Source organism: Nipponia nippon, unplaced genomic scaffold, assembly GCF_047370975.1.
Source record: "Nipponia nippon isolate SJK-2023a ecotype South Korea unplaced genomic scaffold, ASM4737097v1 scaffold_4, whole genome shotgun sequence".
Lineage (NCBI taxonomy): Eukaryota > Metazoa > Chordata > Aves > Pelecaniformes > Threskiornithidae > Nipponia > Nipponia nippon.
In genome coordinates this window covers 100925023-100943452 of record NW_028262358.1, presented here as the reverse complement: position 1 = coordinate 100943452, position 18430 = coordinate 100925023, and the positions used below count along the sequence as shown (strand labels likewise).

General features: G+C 35.8%; 1 protein-coding gene across 3 annotated transcripts in view; it reads left to right on the top strand.

The window, feature by feature from the left end:
• MCPH1 (microcephalin 1) overlaps positions 1–18430 on the top strand; it is a 132793-nt gene that overhangs the window by 28170 nt on the left and 86193 nt on the right. For 2 of the 3 annotated variants that reach the window (XM_087777115.1, XM_087777114.1), the window contains exons 10-11: positions 12034–12071; positions 15195–15357. In XM_087777115.1, coding sequence (XP_087633241.1) covers positions 12034–12071; positions 15195–15357 — 201 coding nt within the window. Of the gene's footprint in view, positions 1–12033; positions 12072–15194; positions 15358–17512; positions 17604–18430 lie in introns of all 3 variants that reach the window. The other variant, XR_015708895.1, reaches the window with a different exon arrangement.

The window sequence follows — 18430 nt, the reverse complement described above, 5'->3', positions numbered from 1 at the left end:
AAATCTAATACCTCTTTAAAAACATTTTAGATGTTTGCTGAATGTAATTCCTAGACAATGTCTGAACGGAAAGTTTTGAGTACTTTAGTTATATATTATACTTTAGTTATATAACAGTGTATATACTACAGTGAACACTGTGCTTATAACTCATTCGCTACATTGAATGCATGTCAGTAGGCATTTGGAGTTCATTATGTGATGGTGAATATTAAAAAAGCCGTACAAAAATATCGTTAGGAAATATGACCAGGTGTGTTAACATTATTTACTTCCATGGTTATTTTAATTTGTCATTTGTAGTTTCTTTAATTTAATATAAATCAAGCTGTAGATTCTATATTTCTCTGCTGTGCTATTGTGCTATGCATTTGTTTTCTTCAAAACCTCATGCAGTTTGAGTGTCTTTTATTTTGTTTTAGCTGAAGTTAAAATCAAGAATGACTTTGTTCAGGTGCTTTTATATCACAATTTTAGATTACAAGTACTCATATTTTCTTTATCTATAATATTTATATAGGCATGCTTATTGTACTCTTGACATAGAAGACATCTAATCAAAGTTATCTAAAATTGTACTGTCAACTAGCAAGAGCCATGAAGACAGCAGTTTGTAATGGCAGCTGCAGGCACACTGGGGGAAGATAAGTAAGATTTTCAGGAATCTTTAATGGCTTCAGGAACAAGCCTTTTGGATTTAAAACGCCACCACCAACCCAAAAAACCCAGGAGTTCTGGTGTGTTGTACATATTCAAATGCAGCGCATAAAGATAGGTTTATGAAACTGGCCTATAGGTTTGAACTTCTGAGTTTTGAGACACGATAACCCATAATTGAGGATAGTTCCAGAATCTTCTCATACAGAGTTGGTAAGGATAAACACTGTGGATTAATGCCTATGAATGTCAGCAGGTGGCTTCCCTGATCTAGAAATATAAGTTGATGATACTGGATTGCAGGGATAAAATAAACCCTTCATGCAATGGAATACATAGTTCTTTGTTGCTTTGCACAGGGAGGACAAAGTGAAATAACTAAAAATCATAAAGCCAAAAATGTATTCAAACAAGTTAATTACAGTGGTGTTAATCTGTTGGTATGAGGGTTGAGTGCTCATTTCATTGCTTAACGTTACATTTATCACAACACCTGTTGCATGTCACAAATGTAAACATCTTGTACTTTAAACACATCAGAGAAAGTCTCATTATGAATAATCAGCTACCTGCCATTTTTATTCAAATAAAAAGTTGTTTCATATTTTTAGAGGGATATGAGAAGTGATAGATATCTTTTAAAGGATCTAACAGTATCACATCACTAGAAATGCGATTGGAATAAATTTTACACTCAAAAAAAACCCTTAAAATACTGTCTTCTGAGTGAATAGAAGAAACTCTTCAACCATGTGAAAAAAAACAGTTAAGCATCATGAGGGATAATTAAAACTATATTTTCACAGAGAAGACAGTATGGACTTAACTGAAATTCTTTCAGTTTTGTTTTTAAATGGATTCATCTTGGCTTGTATTTCTGTAGCTCTTGGATTTGTGTGAAGGTAAATTTATCAACATGGAACTTAAAGAGATTTTTGAGAGAAGAGAAAATTTTTACAAAGAATCTAAGCTCATGCTGCGGAACAGTTAGGGTGAAACAGGCCATCATTAGATGCTTCAAATCCTTCTTTTTGAAAATATTTTATTCATGGCAAAACAAATTTTAATATCCTGAAAAATCTGTAACTATAAAACATGAAGCATCTTGCCAGACATTCAGGAAAGTAACTTGATGTCTATATTTGATATGTGCATTTGTAGACTGTCTTAAACAGATTGTATCGGTTTAGGGGACAACATCTTTTTATGTTTTCCTTCCAATTTTGATTTTGTAGTTGCTTTGAATAGGCACATATTTTAAACACTGATACTTTAAATGTTACTGACTTTGAGCCACAAATGAATATTAAACTAGCGTGCATTACACAAAGTGGAAGCATACAAGCTCATTTATAGTTAACAGTGAAGGAACTGGAACTACCTACACGTTTATGGTCTGGGGAAAATATTTGATGTAATGGGGGTAGTGGACAAGTGGTCATTGAAAGTTTTTCAAATTGATTGCTTCTGGGTGTAGCAATGAGATGAGTGACTGAAGCTACAAATTACAAGAGTGCTTGCATGGTACCATTGAGAAACTTTTACGATATTGGCCAAATGTCTGGTGGTGTCATTTTATGCATATCTGATTTGATCCTAGAATGTTTCTTGTTTAAAAGATGTCTCATCTTACACAAAGTAATCCTGAAGGTGTCTGACCAACTCTAGCTGATGACAACCGAAGAGTTGATTATTGTTTAACTGTAGTTATCTAGTTGACTCAACATAAAGTTGAAGAAACAAGTTGTTGGGAAACAAGCTTTTGAGCAGACTACCTTGTAGAACAAGTAACTTTGAAACTGGCAGTGATGAAAGGATCTAATGTTATGCATCACTGCAGAAAATTTGCTTCCTTGGAGTGTCTGAAATATACCACTGAATAGGACACTGAAATCCAACAAGAAAGTTTATTTTTACTGGCAAGACACAGCTTATGCTATTGCTATATCCAAAATATAGCTGCAGTCATTTGTTTGTTCCAAATGCCCAGGTTTTTTAATAATACTAGCATTTGAGAACAAAATGTCATATCAATAAGTAGTGTTAGTATTTGTTTCAGATAAATGGAATATGCAGATACTCATTTGATAAAATGCTTCTTTTCTTTCTTTTGGTGTAAAGTTAAGTAATGAAAAAAAAAATCTAAGAACTTCTTATTGGCCTAATGGATTTTAAAAATATTGAATGCTATAAGAGTGATGAATAGGCAAAACTAAAATGAGTATCAGCAAGGTTAATATGAGATGGCTAAAATCACTGAAAAATATTCTTAGTAAGTATTTGAAAAGCAGAGGCTCAAAATACTGCCTGTGACTTAGTATTTACTGGTCACGCTCAAGCTTTTCAGAGGATAGCACTGTAAAGGATGCCTAGGTATGCCATGGTTTGAGACAGTTTTATAAGTCCTGCTGTATGTTTAATCTCATGAGTATTTTCACTCAACCTTTGCAAGGCAGTTCTGGTTCTGGCCTTTGTCCAGCTAGTGAATTTGTTCCCCACACTTCTCCCACATCTAGCTGAGGGCTTCCAGAACAGAAGCCATACTCTTGGCATCTGCTGCTCCACCTTACAGTGCATGCTTTGGGTCATGTCCTAATGGCAACAGCTTCGTTATCACTTAGGGATGCTACCATTCCTGCCAGGAAGATCTCCTGTAGATGGACCTAGTGGGCTGATTCACAGCCTTGGGTCCCTAGAAATCATTCTCTTTATGATAGGTTTCATGCTATCTATTCTGAACTACCTACTGAAGTGCTATGGTCTATTTCTTAACTTGAAAAAAGTGTCTTTTCAAGTCAGTACCTTTCTATGGCAAAAGGCACAACCTCCTCTCAACTCAAGTTTAGGGTGTTTCCTGTTGTCCCAGGGACACTTGCAGCTGCTGTTCACGCTCTTGTGTGGGTTGCTGTTTGGAACACTGGAAGTGTGTGCCGTGACAGGGATATAGGAGGTGGTTGACTTTGCAGTTTGTCATCTTAGCAGGCAGGGTAGTTATGATCCAGGAGTTGAATTCTCCCGAGTTTTTATATAAAATTGTCACTAAATTTCTGTTCAGTCAACAGATTGACATATTGATTCTTTTTCAGAACCTTATTCAAGAAATAGTGGTTTAAGTATATGGAGACTTTTGATTTTTGTCTGCATAGAATTAAGAAAAAAAAATTCACTGGTTGTTTGGGCTTTTTTATCCCCCCCCCCCTTCCCAGGAGATTAGTAGGTATGGTGATTTTTGGTCCAGAGACTATTTATAAGGTTTTATGTAAAGTCAGAATACATTTTTTATTATTACTTTTAGGCAAGTAGGAAATTGCTCAAGAGCTATCCATGGTGAACAGTAGATAGGGATAAACATTGAGAATAAAATCCTAGAATTCCAAGTTATTCAAAATACATCTATACCAGCTCCATCCTTTTATTTAAAAGGCAATGGCATTCTTGGATTTGATGGTGGAAGGGAGGCTTAGGTGCAAGAAACAGATGCAACTCTTTCTGGCTCAGAGCATGAGGGGAACAGTGCATAAACATTGTGTAAGAAGTGAGAGCATACAGCCCGTGCTTGAGACATGCATACCTCACTGCTGAAGACATGTGTGTATGCTGTAACTTAACTCTAGTTACTGGTAAATCACAATTCTTTTCTAGTTTTGGGGTACACTGTTACATTTAATACTGAGGTCATAACCATCATGCCAGAAAACCAAACAATCCACTGGACTGCAGATGGTTTGGCAAAGAATCAGTGTAAAACTGAAACTATTTTCCCTCTTGGCATCGGAAACCACCAGGAGGAAAAGCAACTGCTGGTTAGATCCTCTTTTTCTGGGAAATTTAACTCCTGGAAAAATGAACTCCCTACATGAACCTACTGGTATCTGGCATGACTCTATAGGCTAGAAATCCTTTAGTTGATGGAACTGCTTTCTAAATGATAGCCTCACAGCTCTTGAAAATTGTTGAAAATCAATCTGAACAAAAGACTTTATAAACTCCATTTCATCAGCATTTGACATGTCTTCATTAACATTTTTTTTAATAATTTAACAAATACTACCATTCTTTTCTACATTGAAATGAAACATTTTATGGATTAGTAGCATGATCTTTTTAGAATTGAATTATGAGTTCATAAAGAAGTCTGAGTGGAACAGGAATATAAATGTGCAATTGGTTAAATAGGAAAAAATCTTGCACCACAGTACTCCTTAATAGATGTACTACTTCCTACTAGTATAAAGAATCAGAAATGCTGAAAACAGTGGCTGTTGATGATACGTACACACTACCAAGAAAGATTGTGTGCATGTATGATTAATTCATAATCCTTCAAGATCCTAAAAATAAAAAAAGTGGTTTTGGTTTTTTTTAATTATTATTCTACCCTTCATAATATTGCTGTTGAACTTCAAACCCTGAAATAAGGATTGTTTGGTTGTTTACCATATTGTCTAGAGGGCCATAAAGCTCCAACTCACATTGTTGACTATCATCAAGTGGGTTACAATCTTGTCAGCAGAGTATTTACAGAAGTTTACAGTCTTGTATCTTAACACAAACCTAACATAAATCCAGGCGTGACTTTTTTGGGCTGCAAACATGTTCAGGAGTATCTTCACCTGAAATTCCACTCATTGCTGCATAGTTGGCAGTCTCTGGAAGACTTCAACTATCCAAATTAACCTCACGGTGTTAATAATTGTGCAAACCCAGTATTTAACAGTTGGGGTATGCAAAATGGTTTTTTCCCTCTTAAAATGGTTCCATCCCTATAGCCTGTGCAATGGAAGTGTGTCTCTGTGCCTCAGTTGCTTCTTCCCAATGTATGACCCATTGTAACTGAGCCACTGATGTCTGCAATGAAGTAGCTGAGGCAGACAGCATTTCTAATGAACCTTCCATGGTGGGTGGCAACCACCATTACCAAAAATGGAATGGATGGCTGATGAGGGCTTAAAAATCAAACCATTAATTTCACTGAAGCTACTCCACTGTTGCCCACTACCCTTGTGGCTTTGTTTTTATCTCACAGTTAGGGCATAGGGTATCTCGGCTGAAGCTTTATAAAGTCCTTTTAGTTGGTCATAAGCCAGTTGTCCAAATAAATTTTTCACTTCATTGGATCATTATGAAAGCATAAACAGTTTTTAATGTCTGAACAGATGAAGCAGATTCACTCCTACCTCATGCTTAATTTTTTGTTGAAATTATTCACAGAAGGGTACAAACTATTTTTGTTAACCTTAGTGAATCTGGGAGGTGGGGGGAAGAAGTTCATGTTGCTTAAAATTTCAGCAGAAAAGAATTAACTGCCTGATTTTCTCACAGATCATTTGGGAAGGTGAGCATACATTGGGCATTATTTGGTGCTAATGACAGAATTAACTTATGCCTTAGTGTGGTCTTTAAAATGTTTCTGCTTGTATGTATGAGTTTTCTCTGGAACATAGTGTTGCCCCATGATAGCCCTTGTTCCTCTTTCTCCTGTCTTGTGACTTTTTTGAGGTGAGGGAGTGTCCTTCCTTCATCTAAGCTTTCATTTTCTGTTAGAATCTAAACTATAAAGTAGCTTTCTCCTCCCCTTAGCATCCCACTTCTTGAGATTCACTTCTGTCACATTGGCAGTCTCTCCTTCTCTTGTCTCCTCAGGTTTCACATTATATGGTCTAGAGGTGAAACTTTCCTAGTAAAAGACAGTTGAGAACAGGGCTGCTTCTCTTCCTGAGCGATGCTGACCGGGAAGGCCACACCTAATTTGTATCTGTTGGAAAGGCTTGGGATTCCCATCAAAATGGGAATCACTGCTGCCTGTACTTGCAGAAATGATAATCATGCTTGTTGGCTTTTTTCATGTCATGTTGGTTGACTTGGAAATTTTTGCTTGCAGTCAAAGGGGTGGTAAGGATTATCTGTGCTCCCCTTAATCTTTGTCTGTCCTACCAGAAAAAGTCAGTCTCCAGTTTTGCTCATGATCCCAGCCAGAGAAACCTGTCCTTTGAAGTTGCAGAATGCTGTGAAAGCTGTCTGTTGCTACAGAGTTTTGTATCCCCCATGGTTGATTTTTTTTTTTTAATATAGTTTTTAGCTATTACAGTTGCATGTGGAAAACTGAAAATGTCAGTAAGTTGTAAACTGTGACACTGTTAGTCTGAAGTCTGAAGCTATTCATCATCCTTAATCTTGCCAACGGAAGTCCTAGGGGTTCCTATGTCTGTGATTACAGGATTTCTCATTTTTTCTCATCTTTCGCAGGGAAGAAAAGCTGATGCCCAGGCACCTGTCATGTCATCTTGTTTTTCTGTCTTATAGCCTGCTTTGTTTTTTCATCTTTCCCCATGGTAGTATTGATTTAGTTAGGATGGGTGCATTTTTCACATCTTTCTAGGACCAAAGCAGAGGTACTATATTTGGTCAGGAAATTACAGTCGAAATTGAGTTTGCAGACAGAGGAAACTGGAAAAATATCAGTATCAAAGGACTGATAAGAGGAGAAAGGCCAACCAGAAAGTAAATTACAGCTTTGAATAATTGCTGTTTAAAACTACTGAACAGTAATTATTCATAATAATTACCAATTATTTTCAGCTATGAGCCACTATTGCTTGAATAGAATAAATTAATGTAGCCCAATTTATAGATTGTTTCTAAAAACAGCCTTAAAGTTTTGGATCCTCATTACAACCTTCCTAGATAAAGGCAGAGTGAAATTAACCTGATTCTTGAATATTTCCATGCTACACATTGGCTCATGTACCAGTAGGACTGAAGATTGTTACTTCTGAAATACAGCTGTGAAGATCAAAAGTGAGTATACAAGTTCTGAACCAATTTCAGAACCATGTGGTGGACCTACAATAGCCAGAGAAAAAAAGGGATTGGAAGAGTAGCATAATAATACAGATATAATAAAACAGATAGCATAATAATCTTGTACTCTCCCTTACACTTTATTTGCACATGCAATGGCCCTGGTATACTGGCCAAACCACATAGGGTAAGTATCTTGTTGAGTCTGAAGGTCTTTTTTTACTCCATCACAGCATACATCTGAGAGTACACTGAAGCTTATTTCTTTCAGAACTTCAGTCAACTTTAAGGCATAAGAGGATCATTTTGACTAAGTAATATACATTTCAAAAGTGATATTTATTGGTTGAAATCCTTCTTGAAAAGTATCTGAGACCTGGGTTCTTGACCCAAAGACAAAATGACATCTAATATAGTTAGGTTGGAATTTAACCGATCACAAATGTGAAATTACCAAGTCAATTCTTAGCATGAATGCACTTTACTCTTGCAAACTGGCCTGGAAAAACATAGTTTATGGTCACATTTTAATTTGTCACTTATGGAAAACAGCTCATGACATTCTTAAGGAAACAAAATTTGAGTTCACTTTCTTGAAAAGCAGGTTGTACAAAACAGGACTCTTCTCTTATTGTCCTTCAGCTCCAAGAAACACCTGCTCAAACTTAGAAGAAAAAAAGAATACATTTTGAGGTTGGATGCCTCTTTTGTGGTGTAGGTCAGTTAGCGTGCAGGAAGCATCACATTTACAAATACTATTTCCTTTGAGCTACTGAAATGCGTGTTTTATCTTTCAGATGACTTGGAAAAATCTTGTTGTTGGCAGGCTCTAAAGAAATACTTAATGCAACTGTGCTCCTAAGAAATATATAAAGGAAAGCTGAAGCATGTCATTTATAACACAGCCTGTATTCCAGACCTAAAAAATAGTTCAGAAAGAAGTGTGTTCTGATTTACAGTACAGATATGCAACTCTTCAGGATTCAGAGATTAATGATAAATAAAAGGACCAGTTAACTTAATACCACCTTTTCCAGTGTTTTATTAAAAATAATCCTGCTACAAATGTGCATTAGAACTCATAATGATGCTCACCAGATGTCTTTTTGCTGGTCAGAAAAGAAAATGCTCACTCAAAAAAATTTTTTGCAATAAAAGCAACATGTAAAATAAAACAGACACAAAGACCATAGAAGAAAAATTGCATAGCAAGGGGGGGAACCAATTAACTTGAAAAATGTACAACTGAAAATTAAAACATAGTTTGGCTAAGTCTTCTGCTTGGTAACTAATTAAAGAGGACTGCTTGTCTTACTGAAGCAATAAAACAAAATGTTGTCTGCTTAGCAAATGACCTCTAACTTGCAAAAATATGCAGTCCTGAATGAAAATGAAATAATAGTTCGGAAGAAATTACATTTATTCCAATTTCTATATTTTGTATGCATCCTTCTACATTCTTGAGTCTTTGAATCACTTTGAAGCGCACTGACAGAACATTTGCCCAGAGTACTCACTGTACCATCTTGTATGCTATGTGTTGTAGCATAAAAGCTACAATTCAAAAGCTGACTTTGCAGGGTAATGTGAGGACAGGCTGCAGGTTTCCCAGTTTGTGTGGATCCAGTACTTTCACTTCTCTATAGATAAGGTATTAAGGAACTGTTAACAAACATTTCTGCTCTGACACTGAAGAAGCAGCTGTAGGATCTCAAGCTGCTCTGGCCTTGGTTTATAGTAATGCTTTTTTTTTTTACCCAAGTTTGGCAAAAGTAGTGGTCTGATTTGCAATACTTCCATGACATTTCATTTATAAAAAGTTGTGAGGAAGGGTATTTTTCTGCACATTCTGAACAGGCACATCAGGATCTGGCTTTGGAACTAGTATTGTACAGGGGCCCCAAGAACCTAGTGCAATTCTTCTGTGTGGACGTCACTCCAGATTTTTAGCCAAAGAGCTTCATTCTGATGGCAGTGAGGCTTGGCTTCAGATACTGAAGGACAACATCATGACGATGCTGAAGCATACATGTTTGACATAGATGAGGTTTTCAGCCCAGAAAGATTGGACAGAGAAGAGTAAAACCTTGCTTTTAAGCCATATTTTGTGCCTTCCCAGGCTGTCATATCCCAGGATCCTTTAATGTTCAGGAGTTTATGCAAATCCAACAACATGTATTAAGACAGGATGAGGTATGTCCTCACTATTGTATAATGTGGGCCCATCTCCAATTTCAATCATCTGACCTCACCTATGCAGTAGAGTGCCTAATATTGCAGTCCTTCTGCCACGAGAACCCTTACTTGATGTCTTACTAGATGTCTTTTTGAGTGTGTATATACTCAAATTTTGAGTTTATATTACTTAATGTTTAATGCTAATTATATTAATGTTATGATAGATATATTTAATATATATTGTTGCATTGTTATTATTTTTGCTCAAACTCTTTGCGTAGAAAACTCAAATGTGGATTTGAAGCTGTGAAGTTCTTGGAACTTCCAAGAGCAATTAAATATGACTGCTTATTTGGAGTTGAAAGTAATGCAGTAGAAAGTCTTTTTGCTAAGAATACAACAAATTTTGATCACAGATAAGTGCATATTATCTTCTCTTCAGCTGTCAGGCTAGCAGTAGGCTAAGGCATCATCAGTAAGTATTGCTGGCAATAAGTTAGAACTTGGAAGCTTACATTTCCAAAAATACTGCATAGAATTTCTCTCAAAGAAATATTTCAATATAAAAGTTTCATCCTTTCCTCATTTGAAGTTTTATTCCATTCTGTTGTTGATTGTTTTTACATTTTCACATTGTATTTTCACATTATCACATTTTACATTTTCAGTTCTGAAGTATTGTATAGCTTACACAATGTTGTCTGAGTACAAGTTATCATCAATTTAAAAAAATTATGGAATATGCTACATTATGTTGCTTCTGAAGACTTAAATAGTATCTGGGTTTTATGTTTTTCAAATTTACCCAACCACAGAATGAAATTACCATGTGTACGTTGAAAAGACTACTACTTAGGTTATCTTTAATATCTAGCTTGTCAATGGTATCTAAATTGTGTTTTATTTATGGATTGTTCATATAATGAACAGTCACAGTGCACACTATTAGTCTACAGTCTATTAGTCTACAGAAATAATTCCAAGGAACTCCATTCTTAAATGTGACAAATTGCTTGAACACTTAATGGAGAACAGTTCTGTACTGATAAGAGAGGACGGATGGAGTTGCATCAGAGTATGTTCTCTCTTCTGTTCTGTGATTCATTACTGGGTAAAATGAGTTGCCCTTGGGTCTTTTTTGGCCTGTGCTACCAGCTGTAATCCAATTCAAAAGGTTTTTGTGGTCTCAGCTCAATACATTACTCAAAGGAAACTGAATTTTAGCAGAGACTTTGGGAGCTTACTGCTTGTCATTGTGGTAATATATTGGGGGGGCAGAAATGGGAATGATTATTTCTTATGGAGCAGTAGTTATCTAGAGAAATAATTTGAAAATCATATATTGATTTTGAAGACTATGAGTTGTTTGAAATCATTGTATAAAGGTCAGTCAATCTACTTTTTCTACAAAATTAAAATGTTTATGTATACATACTTGTGCATATTCATGTAGCTACAAGTAATTCTTACATATATATTTTTTGTGACCATGTTATGTTCAGTTATGTATTTCTCTGATACTGCTAAAATTCATGTTCTGTCCTACCTTTGTGCATGCTGGAGGCTTTCACGGTCATTGCTGATGACCAAAGGATACTTCTTCCTCTTCTGACTTCTATAATACTGATTCTTAAAAAGCTTATTTAAAGTCTGTATGGGGCAAATACTCCTACTTTGCACATAAGCTGTGGACGGTATTGCAGGGGAATGGGGGTGCTTTTTAAGGTGTCTCAGAATTGCTGGTTTAAGGATTGCTGTACTCTTTGAGTATATCTTGTGTGTTATATTACTCAGACAACTGTTATTCACTAGACAAGATTTAAGAGTGAAAGAAAGTTTACTTAAAAACCTGGACTTAAAATACTGAAGTTGTGCCAAAAAAAAAAAAAAGTTACAGTCAAAAATAAAATTATTAACATTATACTTTACAATAAATATACTTCTGTTTCTACAGCATCTCAGGAAGTTTCTGCCTTTCTTTTGGAAGAAACAGGAATAATTTTAAATTACAGGTTTTCTTTGTTGAAAGTAAGCTGCCTTTTCCTTTCCACCTGATCAGAAGGAAAAGGCAGAAGACAAATACTATCCTTTTTTCTGTGGTGTCCCAGACTGGAAATCCTTTGCTTTTTGTTTTCACTAATGAAAACTTACATTCCTGTCTTCTACTATATTGGATGCTTTGATACCCGACGTGATGAAGGGGTTTCCTTCCTTCCTTGTCCTCAAAGTTTAATAATTCTAGTATGTATGTTAATTAGTACAGCCTTTTCCCCAGGTGATACTGTAATTATGAAGTATTTTAGTCCTTTTAATGGAACTGTTTCTAATGTAAAGTTTTTTTCAAAGGGGAAAACTTTTCAGATTTTTGACGTTTTCTTGTCTCTTTCCTATCTCTAGCCAACAAGGACACTAGTTATGACGAGTATGTCTTCTGAGTAAGTATTAAACATTTTGACTCTTTAGTCAGCAAACTGTTTAAACTTGAATGTTGGTAATCTTTTTATGCCTATACAAAATGAAATTTATCTTTGAGACATATGTTAAAATACTTTATTTCATTCTGTATTCTAGCTAGAAACAGGTACACACATGTATATGTCATTGCTAGCTACGGTGTGTATGCATGTTTGTGTTGCTATGGTGCAGACTGAAGTAGTTGTTCCACAGGTGAGCTCAACAGGGCTTTGGAGCAATGAAACTAAAATGTTAAGCAAGTTTTGAATTTTTCTGAAGGAAGCATAAAAAGGAACTTTATGTAGTAAATGGTTCAGACTTTCAGCCCAAGATTTAGCTTTTTCCCCATACATTTTAATTGTTTCTATTTAAAAAGTCATAATCCGAAACATCGGTTCAAAATGTTTTCCTTCATATAAATAGTTGCTGAAGAAATATCAGTTGTAGGCTTTTTAGCCACTTAGTTTCAAAACATTAGAAGCAGCTGCCACTGCATATTTTGGGGGAGAGTTAATAATTTTCTGGCATGCTCTTATCGTTCTCTTAAAAGTCTTACAGCATAAAGAACATCCAACAAAAACACAATTCCATATTTTATACTACACTTGCTTACAGTTTTTTGTATTCTTTTACAAAGCTCAAGCTATTTCTACTACCCACAAATCTGTTTCAGGTTTGAAGTAATTAAATCTTGACAGTTACGTAGATATAAGTACTCAGAAACAGCACTTGGTGGCTGTCCTTTTAGAAGTTCTTTGTAAATGGTTGTCAATAGCTATTAACAAGTATACTGATATATGTCAGGAACATAAAATGGAATTAATACTTTTCTTGTATTTAATGTGACTGGATGCTAGTAACACCGAGACTGTAAAATGCTCTTTGCAAGTCATGCAATACAGGATCACTGTGGGGGAGGCAGAGATAAGAGCTACAGTGCAGATAGGAGTAGTGGAAAACAGAGGCTGTGATCTACATAAAAGAAGAGAACAAATCCTGGCAGAGCTGGGGAAAAAGTTCTTTTGTTGAAAGAAGTCATTAATATATTACTTCTTTTATGTTGCTTGTATGTTGATTTTTCCCACTAGCCAATTACTATTTTATTAAATAAAAATGTCTGGTGATAACAAGAAGTTCTTCAGAACTTCTTCATCAAGATTGTGCTTTTGGCTGTCTACAGTTGTAGGCATTCATCAACCTGTAAATGGGTGAAGGGAAAGGGACTGCAGTCCTCCAAGGTGTACAACCCAATGGCCAAAAGCCAATTCTGCTACCCAGTAGCTACAGCCTCAAAAGTGGTTCATTAGAATTTAAAACTAAAGAACACAAGTGCAGTGGTTTTATGGCATTGGGTTTTGAGATTATATTAAATGCTGCTCACTGATTCACTGCCAGCAGCTACCTGTTTTTCTGAATCACAAATTCAATGAAATTGTTCTGTAAATTTGCATCCAGCAGTTTTTGCAGCTGACTGAAGTATAAACTAGTGAGTTTTCACTGTCATTTATAAGATATCTTAGATTCAATTCTTGGACAACAGGACTTTCCCTCTCATTGTAAGGAATTTTGTGTAGACACAAGAAAGAAGAAAAGCTTCAGGTAAAGCATGGAAATGCATCCCCTGAGCATGCAGTCTAGGCAGGGCCAGCCCCTATGGATTGCAATGTTGCAAAAACATTCCCTTGTAGGCTGTCAAGTTAAAACTCATCAAATGAAAAAGGAATACTAAATATTTCAGTAACATTCAAGGCGATATAGCCAAGGCCAGAATTCACACTAACAGGTGTCTGGAGTGAGGCAGTTAAGTCAGTGGTTTGATTTTTTTTTTTTTTTTTAAGTGTCTGCACGTACAATATCACCTTTTGACTTAAGTGTGAAGTTAATTTGCTATATTGTTTGCTGTTACTATTCATTTATTTGTTTGAAACTTCTTGAAAAAATAGGTTGTTGCATTCTCTGTGAAGAATTGTTTGCAGGTTTTGTTATAGTTCTTCTAAGTAGTGTCTGCTTTAGCTGTGGTATTTGGGGAGCTTTAACTGAGTTACTGTCTGTGGAGCGAAATGTAGTGAGCATGAAAGTAACCCCAGAGGCTTCTGGAGATGTTCTGAGTGTGCTCACATTATGTCAGTGATTAACTTAAATGTTTTACCTGAGAGGATCACCATTGTGATAGATGTGACTGTTCAAGGTTGTGCTTAATTGTTTTATCTTGTGTAGCATGCCGTGGGCATTTCCAAGTCAGCCGAGGGGAGCAGAGAGGGCACTGGAACTGGGCTTTCAATTACAGAACTTTAATGATCATTTGTAGTAATGATTTATAATAATAATCATTAACAGAGCAGTAATTTTTCTCATGCAACAGCTTTTTCTCTCTCTCTAGTGATACCAAGATCTCACTGTTTTCACGCTTATATATTTGTATGCTTCAGTGTAGCTATGTAGAGAACTCAAATTAGAATTCTAGTTATAGGTGGCCATTCTGGATGTTAAATTTAATTCAAATTGTATTTAAGGATAAGTTTCAATTTCAGTTTTTAATTGAAACATTGGCTCAGATGTATAGGTAGCAAGACAGAACTTTAGGACTTCTCTCTAAATTTAGACACAGCATTTTATTCAGATGCTGAAAATCTGGTGCTTCCTAATAAAAACCTCTTAAGAGTGCTATGTTTAAATGTTTACATTTCCTGGTAATACTTTTTTTGATAGCACTACAAAAGCAAACAAGAATGAGGGTCTGTTGTACTAGGCATTGTACACAAACAATATGTTAGATAATTCCTAACTCAAAAGCTTCTGTTTAAACAGACAAGATAGATGTGGGGGACAAAAGAGCTTTGATGTGCAAGTAGATATGATTGTGTGATGACAGAAAAGGGTCTGTTTGGACTCTGTGGGAAGGCTAATGAATTTAGGGCTAGCAAATGGGTAGAGGCTCAGTTAGAAAAGGATAAGAAATGATTAGTGAGAAAAGGATAAGAAATTATTAGTGAGGAAAGAAATGAAGTGAGTTTGAGTTAATTTGTGTTGTGCGTATATGCTTTTATAATTCTGCATATGCATTCAACATTGAATGGGGTTTTTTTTCCTTTTCTTCTTTTTAGGAAACAAAATACAGTAATTCAGGTGGTGAATAAACTCGGAGACTTTTTATTCTCAGATGATGTATGTGAAACAACAACTCATGTAGTTACAGGGAGTCCTCGTCGTACCTTGAATGTTATGCTGGGAATTGCTCGTGGGTGTTGGATTGTTTCTTATGAATGGGTAAGAAATATTTTTAAATTTTAATACAGAATAAATTAAACTTATTTTGTATAGCTGAAGTATCAACCATATAACAATGTTTGTGTCCATGCTATGTACAGTGGTGTAATGTTCAGGTATTCAGGCTTACCTAGAGTTAGCTCAATTAGAGGACATTTGTCTGTGTGAAGCTCTGTTACCATGACTTTGTCTTTCAATACTTCATCTAACCAAAGTATTCCTGTGTTGTACCTCAGCAGCTATTTTAGAAATGCCTGAAGTCTTATCTCATGGATGAGAAACTCATGTCACATGCATTATTTTTGGACAGATTAAATGCTAAACAAACCATTTCTGCTTAACATTAGTCAAGTCACATTATTCAGATTGAATTTTTATATATACTCATTCAATATATTTCTACTGTGTTCCAAGACATGTATTGTGTTCAGCATTGGTAAAAATGAAGGGGAATTGCTAGATATTTTGCTGCATAGTGGGAAAACTATAAAATAGAAAAAAAAATAAGGAAAGCTCTTTGTAGATGAGTAGATTGAAGACTTTGTGATTTACAGAAATGGTTCCCAGACATCCAGATCAAATAATCACTGTGTATCCTCAAAATTTCTTGTGGACTACCACATAAAGTTACCAGACTGTTACCATAAAGACAAGATAATCATGAATTGCTGTACTGGGTCTGGCTGGGATGCAGTTAATTTTCTTCATCATAGCCTGCATGATGCATTTGTATTAGACTGGTGACCAAAATGGTGGTGATAAGCCACCAGTGTTTTAGCTATTGTTCAACAGTGCTTACACAGCTTCAAGGTGTTCTCTGTTTTTTTGGTCAGCGTCCCCCAGCAAGTAGGCCAGGGGTGCACGAGAAGTTGGGAGGGGACTCAGCTGGGACAGCTGACCCCAACTGATCAAAGAGATTTTCCATATCATGTGACATCACATGATGGCTCAGTTATAAAACTGGAAGGCCTTTTTCCAAAGCAGCCATTGCTCGGAGACTGGCTGGGCATCAATCTGCTGGTGGGAATGATTACTTTTACATCATTTGGGTTTTTTTTTTACTTTTTTTTCCCCCCTTCACTTATTAGCCGTCTTTATCTTAACCCACGAGGTGGGGCTTTTCTTGCTTTCACCCGTTCCAATTCTCTGCCCCAAGCTGCTGGGGCGGGGAGAGAGTAGTGACCGAGTGATGAACTTACCTGTCAGCCCAAGGTTAAACCATCTCCATTTGCTCACTGTCATAACAGAGATTAACCACTCAATCTGACATTGCAGATTACAGGTTTTCAGCTTTCCTCATGTTTCCAGAGCTGTAGAACAGCTGTTAGGAATTTATATGGAAATAGCTCATCTTATACAGCAAAGGGTTGTAGAATAACTTTAAATTTCTTGGGTTCCTTTTTCTTATAAATACTTTGTTGTGGGGATGAAAACAAAATAAACTCCTGTTGCCTTTTTGTTTTCAAGATGTCTGGCACTTACCAGTGTGGATCTTGTCCTACATGATATATAGGTAGTTATCTGAAGAAGCTGTTACGGTATACTTTGGAGCTTCCAGAAGTTTTTGGTGATTAATTTCCCTTGGAATAAAGGGATTTGCATCTTTGGTCACCTTAACGATCCAGTAGTGTGCCTTTGTGGCAAAAAAAAGACCAATAGCATCCTTGGCTGCATTAAGGGGAACATGTTTGATCAGGGGGTTTGGACAAGACAATCTCCACAGGTCCATTCCCACTTCAACTGTTATATGATTCTATGTGTCTATGAATGAAATACATGGAAAGATCTGTCCCACACTTAGCTTTGTATGGAGTTTTAAACAAGTAACAACATATTTGCTGTAAGTTACTTTCTCATAACAGGGTAGTCAAACATGAAAGCTGTATATTTCCTTGAGGAAAAGCTTCAAATAACTACTAAGATAGCTAAAGATGTAGATAACTACTACAAAAATCCAGTAAAATAGTTTCCTATCTTCGTACACAAGGTAGTATTTGGATAATCAGTATTCTGGCAATTGCTGTCCTGGAATTTCATTGCCCATTTTATGCACTGCACTTCTATGAACTAATCCATGGTGAAAACATCAACACATGTTCTTCATAGACCAGTATTGACTAGTAACAATGCCAAATTTTCTCCTGCTGTCTTACAGTCTACCTTTTAGACTCATCACAGGATCATCTATATCTCTCATATAATGCCAATAAGTTAAATGGAATTGTGCCACGGATTAGTTTGTTCCTGTAAGTACTATTGGATCAAATGCTGAAGCTGTCTTCACTCATTTTATCGAGCTGCTATTTAGAAAAACTTCTAAAGTTACTAGGAGAGCTGCAAGAGAAGAGAAAAACTTCAGAATTCCATTCTCCAAATCACAAGTTCGTTCAGTCTTATAGTATCTGCTTATCTGTGAATATTGCTATTTTTAATTTTCTTAGAACTGTGCTTAAATCTTTCACTGAGGCTGGGTACAACTTCATCCATAGATGTCTAATCCCTCAAGTAATTAAGTCATTTATTTCACTGAAAGAAAATATTGCTTTGAACTTTTTAAAAAATTATTTCTTAACCTGGTTAAATCTATGCATCTTATCACGTAAGAGCATTATTGTTTTATTTCTAATTGTGTCACTGGCATAATTTTGCCATCTTTTAACCCAAATTCGTTAACTGACTGCTTTAACTAGAGAAGAGAAAACTGAAGCCTAACTTAACCATCATGAGGAATTTTATAGAAAATTAGTCAGGAGACTTTCATTTAAGCAAAATAATATTTTCCTTTTATTAATGCTACAATACTGAAACCTTTGAAAGCCTTTCTATACTGTATTCATTCCTACCATGAGTACTTTCATTGGTAAAATACTTCAAATTGGATAATTAAAATCTATCAGTCTGGAGAAATCAGTAGTACCTTTTAAACAAGGTATTAATTTTGAGCAGTGATGATTGTCTTTTGGAAGATATTTCTCAATGTTTTAAGAAGCTGAAATATTATTTACCTCTGCCTTTTGACTTATAACATGGAGAGATAATTTAGGCTGCAATATTTTTTTCTTCTTCTAAGAAA